The sequence below is a fragment of the Cygnus olor genome, chromosome 4 (genome assembly GCF_009769625.2).
Source record: "Cygnus olor isolate bCygOlo1 chromosome 4, bCygOlo1.pri.v2, whole genome shotgun sequence".
Taxonomy (NCBI): Eukaryota; Metazoa; Chordata; class Aves; order Anseriformes; family Anatidae; genus Cygnus; species Cygnus olor.
Window position 1 is genome coordinate 30730601 of NC_049172.1, and position 13864 is coordinate 30744464.

At 39.3% G+C, this 13864-nt stretch overlaps 1 protein-coding gene across 3 annotated transcripts in view; it reads right to left on the minus strand.

Annotated features, from left to right (window-relative positions):
• Window positions 1-6251: 6251 nt before the first annotated feature.
• GLRB (glycine receptor beta) overlaps window positions 6252-13864 on the minus strand; it is a 49788-nt gene continuing 42175 nt past the window's right edge. For all 3 annotated transcript variants that reach the window (XM_040556015.1, XM_040556013.1, XM_040556014.1), the window contains one exon: window positions 6252-7517. In XM_040556015.1, coding sequence (XP_040411949.1) covers window positions 7221-7517 — 297 coding nt within the window. In that variant the 3' untranslated portion in view covers window positions 6252-7220. The remainder of the gene's footprint in view (window positions 7518-13864) is intronic.

The window sequence follows — 13864 nt, forward strand, 5'->3', positions numbered from 1 at the left end:
TGCTCCTGTATGGCAGCCACAAGGACTTAAGCAGTAGTAGATCCTCCGGAGCCTTCCTGGCTTGATGACCACAGGAAGGGAAGAGCTCTAAGTCCAGAGAAAACAATCAGGAACTATTTTTTTTGGCCATGGTGGGCCAAATGCATTCTTCAGTTGCTATTATTTATGTGTGTTTATCCATTTAAGAAAGTTATTTTTTGAAATAAATTTTCACCTCAGTGAAACAGCCAACTAGAAAATAGGAAAAAATTGAGAAAATTTAGAAAATAGGAAAGAATAAAGATTTAAGTTTAATTCCATGAAGCTGATTAGAAGCTGATTAGAGCTCACGCTGGATGCTGTAAACTATTTGTATGTGCTTGAGAAAAAGAAGGTTTCCACAGTTGCCTGACCCTGAAGCACCTCCAGAAGGTTCAACACCCCACAGAGGGCTGCGACTGAGCGGGATGGGTTGGAAGAAGGGGAGGTAGCAAGACCAGCTTTGTCCGATGCAGAAACAGATGTTGGAGTGGTACTGGTCAAAGACGCCAGCTTTTACAGCCAGCTCCTGTCAGCATTACGCTTTTGAAATAGCCAGTCTGCAAATTAATGTTTCCCAATGAGCTGGCCTTTGGGAGTCAAAGAAACAAACAAATGAATCTGAAAGAATGAGCTTGCCTCAGACACTGATAAATCTGTTGTGACAACATAGGGCTTATTAAACACTGAGAAATATATTTCCCTAGCCTCTGGGTCAAAAGCAAGTTTTAAGGTTAATAGAGAAAATCAACATTTAAAAAAATGTCAGATGATCTACTTTTTTTTTCCTATTCTGCTTCTGACAAGAAATTCAATACTCTGAACTAGAAAATGCAACGCATGTAGAGAGTTTTTATCCAGATAACACGCTACTGTGAGTTATAGGGACGTAACTGAAATGGGGTGACGCAACTGGCATTAAAATTTGAAGAGCCAGGGAGCCCAGAGCCTCCTCATGCGTCCCGGATCATCCATTCTCGAGCACTGGGGCTGGAGTGCTGCCTTCACAGGGTCCTGCGTAGATCCTCGCCTGGACTGTTTGAGATGAGAGGTGGGACAGCTGAAGCATGCTGGTGCAGAAATAACACCGGCTTGATGAAAGGAGCGCTTGGCAGAACAGAAAAGCTAAACAGTGCTATTGATTATCACGATGTACGCTGCAGAGAAAGAGAGTGGAAACGCAGGGGCTGCCTACGCACAGCTTTTCCTCTCAGCAGCAGCAGCAGTGGTTTCAGCAGGAATTTTTCTTGCAATTTGTGGCATTAGAGAAGGATTCCTCTGAGCTGGAAGGTCTTGTAGGAGGCAGTGGTACAGCAGCTTGGCCTCCTATCCTCAGGCGGGTTTCTTGGGCCCCAAAACCTCTTGTCTTTGCTTCCCCAAGTGAAAAAAAGACTCCCACTGTGGATATTCATGGAAAGAAATAGACATGCACAGATAGATATAAAAAACAAGTTATCTACTGCCACAGCCCGAAGAATTTATCAGGTGGAAAACAGTTATCCAAAAACTTACTCTTTCTACTCCACAGTCTTCAGACTTCTTTCTTTCAAAGCACTTTATATGGCTTAGCAAATGCCTGGGGGGAGAGCAGCTCCTAGTAGCCCATGTTGTTTTACTGGTTGCTTTCTGCCCCAGAACCAGAGTCATGGGCAGCAAGGGGAAAAGCCATTTAGGTTCTTGTGCTAAAAGACATGTGGTTTATACACCTGTTTTACATTTTGGATTTTTTAATGGCTCTTTTAACGTGTCAAGGGGATAGTCTGTATGACTGAGGCTCAGTAGGCCACCTCCTTCACACTCGGGGGCTGAATCCCACTCATTCTTTTACACTTGTATTGGTTCAGTGTGATGAGTTCCATTTTTGGCACCACTGGTGAACGCTTCTGTCAGTACACAAAATCAAGTGTGGCAGAAGTGCTGTATGACGTCAAAACACATATCTTACGGTGGCATCTTTCACATCACCGGTGGGAAAAAATAATCCAGCTCCAGCCCGCCGTGCATCACACGGCGTGTATCTAGGTTTCACAGACACAAGCTGGCAAATGCCCACGCGAGCTGACTCCAAACCAAGTGCCTGAGCACAACAGGCAAGGCAGCATAAAGCTTTGTGGGGGTTAACACCAAAGTCTGCCTTTTAATTTTCTATGCGAGCAGGTAGGCCTCTCAGCCCGGGCTTGCCGTTGCCATGGCTACGTTGCTAGCGGTCCCCAAGTCAGCGAGTTTAAAGCTAATTTGGCTAAGCCTGCATTAGCTGCAGACATTTTAGTGACTGCAGCATAGACATATTCATAGCATTGAAGGGTTTTCAGAAAGATTTCCAAACAGACCTGTGATTTTTATTTTTAACGTCTACTGGCACTGCTACCGCTGACGGAGTGAGCACAGGTTCTGGTAGGTGGGTAGGTGGGCGAGTTCCCAAAGTCAGCCAAAATGCCAGGGCGTGCTGCAAGCAGCCCAGATATTTTCTACATCGGTATAGACGTAACTGTAACAACGAGAATTTACGTGTTTAAAGCTGAATTTGTTTTCTGTAAATACCATTGGCACTCCTTTATTCCAGTGTAGGGTCTCCTATGGAAAGAAACAGGTTTTGTATCTTTCTGGCACCACAGATGAGCTTTTTTTTTTTTTTTTTTTTAAAAAGTTAATCTTCATGTTTGTATAAGAAGGCAATTGTTATAGGATATTGTTACGACAGCCAGCAAATTAAATTGTAGACACAAAGAAAACTATTATTTAATCTCTCTGTACCTAAGTTCCTCTTTTTCTCAACATTATCTTCTCTAATCCCAGAATTAGTGTACCAAAGTGTCAAGTAATGGTGTCCTACCATTCCCTTATCTGCTATATACCACTCTTGTACTCATTTCAGCACTAAGTTATCTCTATAGCCTGACAAATCGCTTGACATTGCATACACTCAGGTTGCACTCTCTTGGAAATAAATAATTTATTGTTATCTATTCTATAAATATCCTCAGCACGAGTCATCCAATAACTGCAATGGTAAGCTGCTTGAAGAAGAGACTAATGCTCTCAACTGTATAAAGTCTCTTAATAAATTAACTAAATATATATGACAGAATCTCTTAAGTAAGTTATTGTCTCTCTCCAGAGCAAAATATTTTAAAATAAGGTAGGATAACTGATAAGTGCGTTTCCACAGGCAGATCAATCTTTGTGGGTCATGCTCATTGTAACTACCCCAAAGGGCAGCATTAGTACATTATCTTTAATGGATAGTAGGGCACTGAAGCAGCTTTCTCTTTACCCACAGATTTCCTGTTACCAAGTCGAAATTAATATGGAGACTTTAAAGGATGAAACCTTACTTTCTAAGTAAGTGGTCAGCCTTCTTTAAGTTGCACTCATAGAAATAAACTCCCTTCCTCGCTGAGAAGGCACGCTGCTCGCTTTTACCATCTCAGCCAGAATTAACAGGAGACTGAAAAAAAGAGGTGACCAAAGCTCTGCAGAGCTGCTCCTACAACTGGGTATCAGGTATGAGTCTAGCCAGCATCACAAAGTAAGGTGTAGATTTACATCACACTTTGAGAATGAAGTAAATTGCTTCAGACAATACATTTCATGCATCCTAACAGGGTATTAATGCATAGCAGCTGATACACTTTTCAGGTCACATCTTTACTTACTGCATAGCTTGAATTTGTGGGTGAAGTTAACCAATGAATTAATTCATCTCCAGCAGCACTTCCTGTTGACGGGTCTGAATGTGTTCTGAAAACCTGAAGCAGAAAGAAACCTACAAGTTCATAATGCTTTGAAGGAAAGGAGTGAGCCATTTGGATGCTACCCCTCTATGCTTAAGAGCCAAAGAAATACTGAGGTTTATGTTAAGGGTAGAAATTTGTAACTCGCCTACCAGTCAAGAGGAGAACTTCAAGCAAATGTCAGCTGAAACACAGATGGTCTCTCCCTTAGAAACAGATTTTGCTATCATGCAGTTTGTTAAGACATCACGACTAGATAATGCAGTTACTAATGTGTTCTTCATAAGCCTCACCTTTACTACTGCTTGAATGTCCTAATTTCTACAATTTTCAAATCATACTGCTGGCATGTTTCTATATCTTTCCATTGATTTTATGTCCATTTATTTTTAAATTATTAGCATTTTTACTTCATAATATCAAGTAGCATCCCTTACTGCCTATACAGTTTTATATTTGCACCTCTTCTGGAAATAAGTCAACAGGCAGAATTTTACAACTAGAGGGTGCTGGAGGACCATAATGTGATATGATACGCAAAACTTTCAGTGACCTTTAGTGGAAAGAAGCAAAATAAAATAAATCAATTATTACTGCTCAGTAGGACAAGTTAATATATTCTGAGGTAGTACAAATACTGCAATATTATCTAGTGTAAGTAAAAATATTAATACTTTATAGCTGATACTGTTTTATTTTAAATTGTTTCAAATTTCCTCTTAAACTTTGTTTCTGTCCTTAGTCTTTGTGCAGTAATGAAAGAAAAGCCTTTATCTTAATAGTACACATTCCTTTTGCTTCCTTTTGTGTGAGCTGGAAAGCAATTACAGTGCATTAGTGATCACATGTTTTATGATAAAACACAAAAGCCATCAAGTGAGCAGGTAAGCAAGAAGGAACAAAGATTAAATTAACAATAAAATCTATAATTGAGATTATACAGATAAAATGTGGACATTAATTACAGATAAATTATTTAATAAGAGTTCTAACAAGAAAATTATCTTCCAAAAGTCATATAATTTCTAACACAGGATCATTATTTTCTTGCCTTCCAATACTGTAAGAAAAAATACAAGTATGAGAATAAATAATGTCTATAAATATAGCACTCTGATTGTATCTATAAAAGTTACCCCTCCCTTCCTTCATCTCTTTGAGTTATCCTTATTTCTTCTTAGTCTCTAACAATTCTGTAAATACCTTCAATAGGCAAAAATTCTGAAACTTTGAACTAGACCTTAATGATACCGTATTTTCCCCCAGTTCAACATGGAGGAATTTAGGATCTCTCTTCTGAAACATTTGGGATCTCCCTTATATTTCCTCTAATGATAAAGGAATCCAAAGGACAAACTGAGGCTGCCTAGCAAAGATATTCTTTGAAATCTCCATGAGAAAATGGCAAGGAAGCTGGTGGAAAGTGTGTAACCTTATTCTGAACAGATCTCTTCCACCCAAATATGAATTGCTGCTTCTAGACTCAGGAATGAGAAACTTTTGTAGGAATTTGTCTCATGAGTTGTAGAAAGATGTTAGGCCAGTAATCACCAAGAATCTCAAAGATGGAAAGCCAACCTAAAACCAGTATTGGGCTATGGATCTCAATGTGGAGTTGGTTAGAAAACCACAGTTAACAGATCCGTCAGGTGCCTGGTGAACCCAGCGTGACCTGGTTCTCTCTTTATATATTCCCAAGCTGACCTTCTGACTGTGCAGGTTTGTGGTACATGGACAATGCTCCATGAGCAGGCAGCAACACAGAAGTGATAGGAGAGCCTTATGCCTTGCATGGGCTCAACACATAACAGAACTGCAGCACAACAAATGTGAATTTATCTGTTTTTACCTTATGGAATATTTGGGGTATGTAATTCAGTCCTTTCCTCTTTTATGAGGAGCCAATAATCTGTATTGCCTTCAATGAATTGCCAAGTTAGTAAGAACTGTCGTATTTCAATATTTTAACTAAATATTATGCCCCAGTTTTACAAGTGGAAACGTGGTTCTCTATGGTATGTTGACAAGGGCTGAAGCATAGTCCCTATGTGTTCCCAAGGAACATATACTACTCGGATGCCTTACGTACAAGAAGCTTTCATTGGCTGTGTTTCACCTCATGACTTGCCCTTGCAGAGAGGTGTACCCTGGCACCCATGCGAGACCACAGGTACGGATTCCTGCCCTACACACCCTGGGGAGTTCGTGTTTCTGCAGTCTCCACATCACGTGGTTTCCTCTGGAAAATGGAGAGCAGCCTCTGATCAGAACTGTTGCGTGCACAGGACCTTATTTTCCAAAACGTAGCAGCCAGATAAATGAGCAGGTGAGGGCAGCCATTAATTAGCACATAGACACAAGCATTCATGATGTATTTAACAGTCTCAGGGTCTTAGACCTTTGGACACTTCTTCATTTCTACTGGTGGCTAGGTGTTAGCTTTGGTCATAGGCGCTACAACAAGCAAGCTTAAAAAGTATAACTAGTGTTAAAATGGGATTTCAACATGAAAAATATAGTTTATTTAAACTGAAGGCTTTCAAGGGGATAAACAAAACAAAATGAGCAACACATATCAGATTCAACAAAAAAGAAATTTTGACTTTTATACTGCATGCTTGCAAGACACTAGAAAAGATGGGCCAGAGGACAGAGTAATGTAAAAATGTGTAATATAACCTGATACTGAACTGCACCTTGTAATGCTTCTCCAATAGTCTTGATACCTTTAGTCCAGAAAGCAGACGGTTTGTTTTTGACGTGTCATGTCTAGCTTGTGCCTAAGGAAACAGCAGTCAAAATTGGGCACAATGCTTTATTGTCAGCATATTCTCACACACTTTTGAAGTGTGCTTGCTTGATGGATACAATTTCTTTTTTCTTTTTCCTAAATGAGCTGATTTTACAAAATTAGCAATTCTCTGATCTTTATTTTTCCACATAGACAAGCTCAGCTTAATCAATGCTGCCCTCACTTACAAGGACTAAATAATATTTCACAACTTAGCTTTTCCTTCAACAGCACTGTCTAAAATTATACAAGAGCAAGATTTTTTTTTCTCTGAAAGTCAGCAGAAAAGCTGTTGAATACTACATATACTAGAATACTGGTTTTAATAATACTTAACGTGCACATCAGTGTCATTGTCAGAAACACTTTAAATCTCTGTGTGTTACTAATAACTGAAGAGAGTTATTCAGCTTTATAATGTCGTATGCATTATCTTTCATATATTCCTAAAGCAGGATGTATGCTGTACATTTATATACAACGTTGGTAAGAGCACAGACATTGCAGTGTCATGCTTTCATTCAGATTTCAGATGCCATATTTTCAGTACAATCACATGGCATCAAAATGCAACATATTGCTTTGCAAATGCAAATTTCACACAGTGGCCTTCATGACTGGGAAGGGGTAATGAAATGAGATATATTTTACACATGAAAAAATAAATAAAAGATTTATCATAAATATATGGACCAGTATATGACATTGAAGAACAAGAAGCAAAAAGGAAACAGTGCTCTTGCATAAAGATCAATTCTCTTTGCTGCTGATGGAATGACAGGCTTGGGAGGAGGAGGCTTCTTGTTGTTCTTGGCTTGAGATTTCCCAAGCCCATTGTTGACTTCAATGGGCTTCCCATAACAGTCATAATTTGATAATTCAAAATCTCTTGGCAAGCTTCCAACAATGCTGAAATCGTTGGATCTCAGATCAGATTTCGAAGTGCAAACTTTTTTGCATCTGGTCTCACCAACCTATGAAATAAAGAGTGAGGGGAATCATGATCTACTCACCATATTTCATTAACAAACTTAATGCAGCTGCTAGAGAACACTGCAAACAAACATATAGGAAATTACTTGTTGATAGGGATACATTACATCAGCCTAATTTGCTGAATGGTTGCTTTATAAGTACTTAAGGATGATCAGTCAATCATATAAACTAATCCAAACATTCATAATTGTGTAATTTTTCATGCACAAGGTGCCTCATGCTGTGCAACCTGCTATAGTTAGACTCCTTCATTTTAAGATGATAGAAAGGGAGGGAGTATTTCTGTAGAGAATATTTTTGGAAATAAGTCCTGTGCTGATGAACCTTCAGGAAAGATACTATTCAATACTTACATTTTTCTGAGACCTGGAAGCTCCATTCAGAATTAACCCTAAAATTCAGTGTTTGATCCAAGAATTAAAATCTGTTCTGGTTCTACATACTATCCAGGTCGAGATCCTAAATCTCATTCTAGGGTGAGAAGTACAAGGTGAGAAGGGACTTTCTTTGTAGTCCTTGGTGCCTCTCTAAAGACAATGAAGTAGTTGAGTCACCATCCAAGAAGGGATGTAGACATGAAGATGTGGTACTTAGGGCCATGGTTTAGCAGTAGACTTGGCAGTGCTAGGTTAGTGGTTGAAATTGATGATCTCGGAGGTCCTTTCTAATCTAAATGATTCTATGATTCTATGCAGCAAAGATGAGACACCATTCTCCATGCTTCCCACCGGTACCCTGGAGAATGGTGTAACTGGGAAATCCAAATTGAGCAGATGAATATCTGTCTTTCCCACAGTTCCATCAAGGACCTTGGTGATCAAGTACTACTGTGCTAAGCAGCAATCCCAGGTGAATCTCCCTCTCCTACAGACCAGACAATCCTATTGGCACATACAATGAATATTTAAAAGAAAAAGGCATTTGATGTCCTTCAAATGGAAGAGTTTTTTAGGAAAAAAAAAAAAAAAAGGTTCTGATATTCCCTTCCTTGCATTTTAGAAAGATACTATTTCAGGTACAACAAATCTCTAAGAGGATCACCCTGCACTGTTAGGTAGCTTGAAGGAATTTGAAGATTTCTTTCAAGGCACTGTGCTTTGTGACTTTGGTAAGTCTCTCACAAAGTTTCATTCCATTTGGAGTACACAGAAAAGCAGAGAAAAAAAAAAGGTATCGGTTATGAAACATAACTGCATAACTGCATCATTAATGCCATTTGTTCGCATATTTAAACTGAGAGTTATTGCAAAAAGTGCTGGTGCACAAACCAGGTGGCAGACATAAGGAACTGACGTTAAGATAACTTTAGCCTGGGGTTTTCTGGAGTCTCTGATCCACTAAAATTTGGTTCTTCCAAAAGCTCCCCATCCCTTGTTCCCAACAGTCTATCCCTCCACCACAAAGCCTTCAGGTATTCTCCTTTCAGCTCTCTCCACCTCTTATTTTCTGCAGTTTTAGGCTGATGATTCAGGATATTTGCGTTAGCACATTTTGTAAGTTATTAAAATAATTATAATGGACTATGGTACCAGACTTACGTATGAATGAAAAATATTCTGGAGAATATTACTAGCTTCTCTATGACAACTGACAGGTTATCCTGAATAACAAGAACTGTGGTAGTTGGTGATCTGATAAGTTCCCCCCAGTCTTAGATGTCTTCAATCAAGCTGTGAAGCAGACCCTTGAGCAATGAAAGTGTAACTTGCAGGACTGGACTGCATGTTAACTCAAGAGTCACAGGAATATTATTCCTTCACTACATATTTATCAAATTCCTAATTTTCTCACGATCAAAACTAGTAAGATTTAGTAGGGCTGTAATGAGAAATACAATCATGTATGAAATTACAGGCTTCCTTTTGGATTTGCAAAAGTATGAGTCCATTCTTCATACTACCAGAGATATATTGTAAAACTCTGATACTAATGCCCATCTATATGCTCTCCTTGCACAACACAGCATATTCCTGTTCCCACTCCAGTATTAAAGAGTATTCTGGTCAAGACTTTTACAAATCAGTTCTCATTCACTTGCAGGAAGGAGAACTGAGGAAATAGCTTCTAGGTCACCTCTTCCTTACAAGTAGAAGATTGTTCACACCACATTCACACAGAGCTGTGCTTAGTTTAGTATCAGCTGTACTAGTGATTTAACAGGGTGACACCATTTTCCTTGTAAGAGCAACCTGGCCCAAATATTTCTTTTCGAAGTACATGCTTCTTGTATAAAAAAATTCCTTTCATTTCCCTGGTTTTACATCTCATGTGCTTCTACTTTCTATATTCAGTTTCTGCCTGGACATATTTTTTAATTTCTTCTCATACATCTCTTCAACTCTCCAATATTTCTGTTGTTTTCATCTAAATCCTCTTCAGCTCACCTGCAACCTTCCCTAAAACAAGTGAGGTAATATATATTAAATGCAGTTTGACTGCTTTTCGTTAACCCTGTCTCTGTTTGTGCTAGAAGTGTAACAATACTCCTGATGCCTACCAAAGGCTATGAGGACCATTCCAATGGAAAATGATTCCACGGGACTTGATTTTAGAGTACCACATGAAAGATTTGTGTAGAAGGTAAAACACTGTTAAAGACGTATGGTTTCCCATACCTCTTACATACTTTCAACTTCATCCTGACACAGAAGTTGACCTAGGTAAACATTGTGTAGTTTACCTCACCCTGCCTCAGCATCGTGACCCGTGGGCCAGGTCCGGCCTGCAGGATGCCTCCCCCAGACCTACTGCACTGGGGACAGGGAGCGGCTGTCTCGGAAGGAGGGAGTGCCACTCAAATTGTGAATGCCGTGTCCCAGATAGAGGCAGGCAGCTGCTCTTCCTCCCACTGGCGCGGAGGTGGAGAAGGGCAGGGAAAGGCGCCATGGCTCTTGGGGCCTGGCCCAAAACACAGACTTAGTTCCAGTTTCTCACAGGAGTGGGCCACCTTGTCTGGGTTTACGTTGGACAGGACACCTGCCCTTTGATGAACAGTTCAGAAATACCTAAAAATGACTCCTAGAAGCCAGAAGGTCTGTTCTGATGACCCATTCTCACCTTTTCAAAAATTTAAGCTGAGGGAGGCTCACTGACAAACTCAGCACCTGCCTCTGCTCCAAAGTTGCAGTGTGTGGACCACTTACACTAGATTTTCCTTTAAAAAAAACACATCCAGAATGGGGAATTTTTTTTCCATAACCTTGTTCCTCACAAACATATGTACCTTATTTCTAACCTGAATTTATTTGGCTTCAATTTTCAGTCACGAGGCATGACTATACTTAGCCTGATTAACTGCTAGTACTTACAGACAGTAACAAATCTAGCCTTGATTTTGCATAATTCAGATGATGTAATCAGGCTGACATATGAAGCCAAATGTTCTTCAGAGTTTCTTACCTCCATACCCTTACCTCTGTCAAACTAACTGATAATCTTTTTTAAAAATATAATGTTTGATTAAATCAATAAACATGGAGATCACCTTTAATTTCACCGACTCATTTAAATTTATTAGCTAACATGGGGCTTAATTATGAATATTAATAATAATACTTATGAGTTATTATTACTTGGCCCCTGTTAGCTCTTTAGTATTTTCCACTGATTGATGCCAGGCTTATAGTTATTCACATAATGCCATTTAGCCTTTAAAAGTACTAGCAAAAAGTTAGCTTCCTGTAGTCTTCTGGAACCCTCCCTGTTTAAAAAGTTTTATTACAAAATCAACATTTATGTTCCACAGCAATAATGGACCATATCTTTAAAAAATCTTACAGGCAACTTTAGCTGACAACCCAATTTTAAAATGTCTGACTTTAATAGGTACTGTTTAACATCCTCATTAGCTACTGTCGATGGAAACTAGTTCATCATCTGACTGCATATATCTGGCTTTTCCCCAGACACAGACCAGAACAATTGATCAACACTTCTGCCTTTTCTGCTAATTCTGGACACTTGCAGCACTTCTATCTAATATTGGGATAATACTCTTGTGGCTGTTTTTTGTATTATTGCTATATACGTGCAATAACTTGCTATTGACCTCAGTTATGCTAACCATATATCCCCTTTGTCATTTTGTTGTTGTTATACTTTTTCGTTATCTATTTCCAATATTTTCTGGATTTCAAGTTCTATTAATTGCTATCCATTTCTCCTTTTGCCGGTAAGAAGAAATGAGAAATGTTTGAAGCTGAGTTAGTTTACAGTCACTCAGTCACTGGGGAGTCTGTTTTCAATTTTTCTCTTTTGTTTTGTTTTTAATTAGTACAGCTTTCCTTCTGGTCTGTAGCTGTCTTGAACGTTCTTAGCCCACCGTCATCACTCATATTTTTTGTTTATATTATCCCAGAAAGATGAGACAGAATGGTTTTCAAATTCATCAAATCTGTCCTTTCACAATACCAAGAATACTACAACTAGACTAAATTTGTTTTGTGTAAACAGAAAAAAAAAATCAGCTTTTCACTTGATCGTTCATCCCATGATCCCAATTTTGGATTTAGGAATTTTTGAGATGACATATGCATCGTGTATAATTTCTAGCAAAGCTTTGAACACGCTATAGCACTGGCAGCCTCTCAAGCTCAGCACGAACCCTGCAGGATGAATTGCCTCCCTGCTGCAACGCAGCACTCTCTGACCTACAAAGCACTTCTCCTCTGACATAAAATTTTCTCTTCCGTTCACCCAACCTCTTTTGGTACGCACATCTGTCACTAGTCCTGCCACTTGTGTAAAAGTCCTCCAGATGAAGGTATAGTTGTAACAAATTCCATCATTAATCTTTCTTGCGCTTGTCCTGTGCTCTTTTCCTGCTTTTACCATAATGATGGATTTAGATCATCAATAAAGTAGTTGTTAAGCATTAGTGGGTATTCAGATTGAGTATGTTTTATGGTGTAGGCAGCAGGAATTTGTTATCACATTCCAGACACTGTATTCCCTGTGAATTCTTATTACACTACTAACTACAAACTACAGCACAAATAATACTTATACACAAAATATCACAGGATCCCAGCCTAACTGAGGTTGGAAGGGACCTCTCGAGATCATCTAGTCCAGCCCCCCTGCTCAAATCAGGGTCAATGAGATTGCTCAGGGCTTTTACACTGATGTTCCGAATTATCTCTAAGGATGGATACATGAGTCACTAGAGCAGAAAGTACCTACCCTGTACCTGAAATGCTGTCAGCAACGATTAAAATAGACTGTAGCCTGTGGTTTTCCATACAAGCTAAAATGTAAACTGGGTTTCTACAATAAAAATCTGTGTCCGAGTCTCATTCAAAGTGAAAACACAATATGGGAAGATCAGGCAGCCATGGGTCACCACCACCAGTGATCAAGTATACTATAAATCAGTTTGAGATGAACATAACGCATATCAGGTTTCAGAGACTAGATGCAGCTCTGACAAGATAAGGCAAGCAATAGCACTACGTCTCTTCAAAAATAACTGGGTTTAAAGCTAATACCACCACTTGCATAGACCTATTCATCATCTGCCAGAGCCATTCTTTTAGCAAATGTTCACTTCAGTCATCAGCGCATTATCTGTGGGGGACAGCTTGATGGGCTTGATGAAAATGTGACTTTTCAAATGGAGGGGTATTGTTAGAGTTAACAGTGCAATCGCTCCCTGTAATCACGCCACCAGTGAAAGAAATAAGAAACTGATTCATCTTCAAAACATTTCCCTTTTTGCTTGTTTTTCTCACTGTATGGTGTTGCATTGCTAGGAAACAAACTCAAACTCCTACTGAGGATTCCCAATAAAAAAACACTGCCAGCGGTTACCACCAGGTTGTACAATTTTCTCCTCTGCTTAGAACAGCATCTACTTGCAGCCACTATGAGCTAAGGGAGCCAAATGGTTTTCTCATGGCTTATTGCCTGTATATGCACAGCCATTACAGCTCCTAGCAAAACTAGCACAAGTGCTTATGTTGAATTTTCTCTTTCTTTTTTTTTTTTTTTTTTTTTCTACAGATTCAGGGCGATCTTGCCAGAATGTACCTGTTGACTTTACTCACACAGACATACTGATAAACCTCTCTGGGCTTAAAATGGCACCGATCTTTGAAGGGCTTTTGCTGGGGGTCGTGAGTCATGAAGCACTGACTCTGGGGTTTGGTGTATACTGGCAACAGCTTTCACCTCAGCCAGTACCCAGGACTTGGTAGAGAGGAGAAGCTATGCATCCATAGAAGGCTCTCTCCATCTTTGTCTGATTCTCAAATTGTGAACTTTGTTTTCATTCTGCCATCTTCATTATCACTATTGGTGACCACTAGTCATGATCACTGACTGCTGA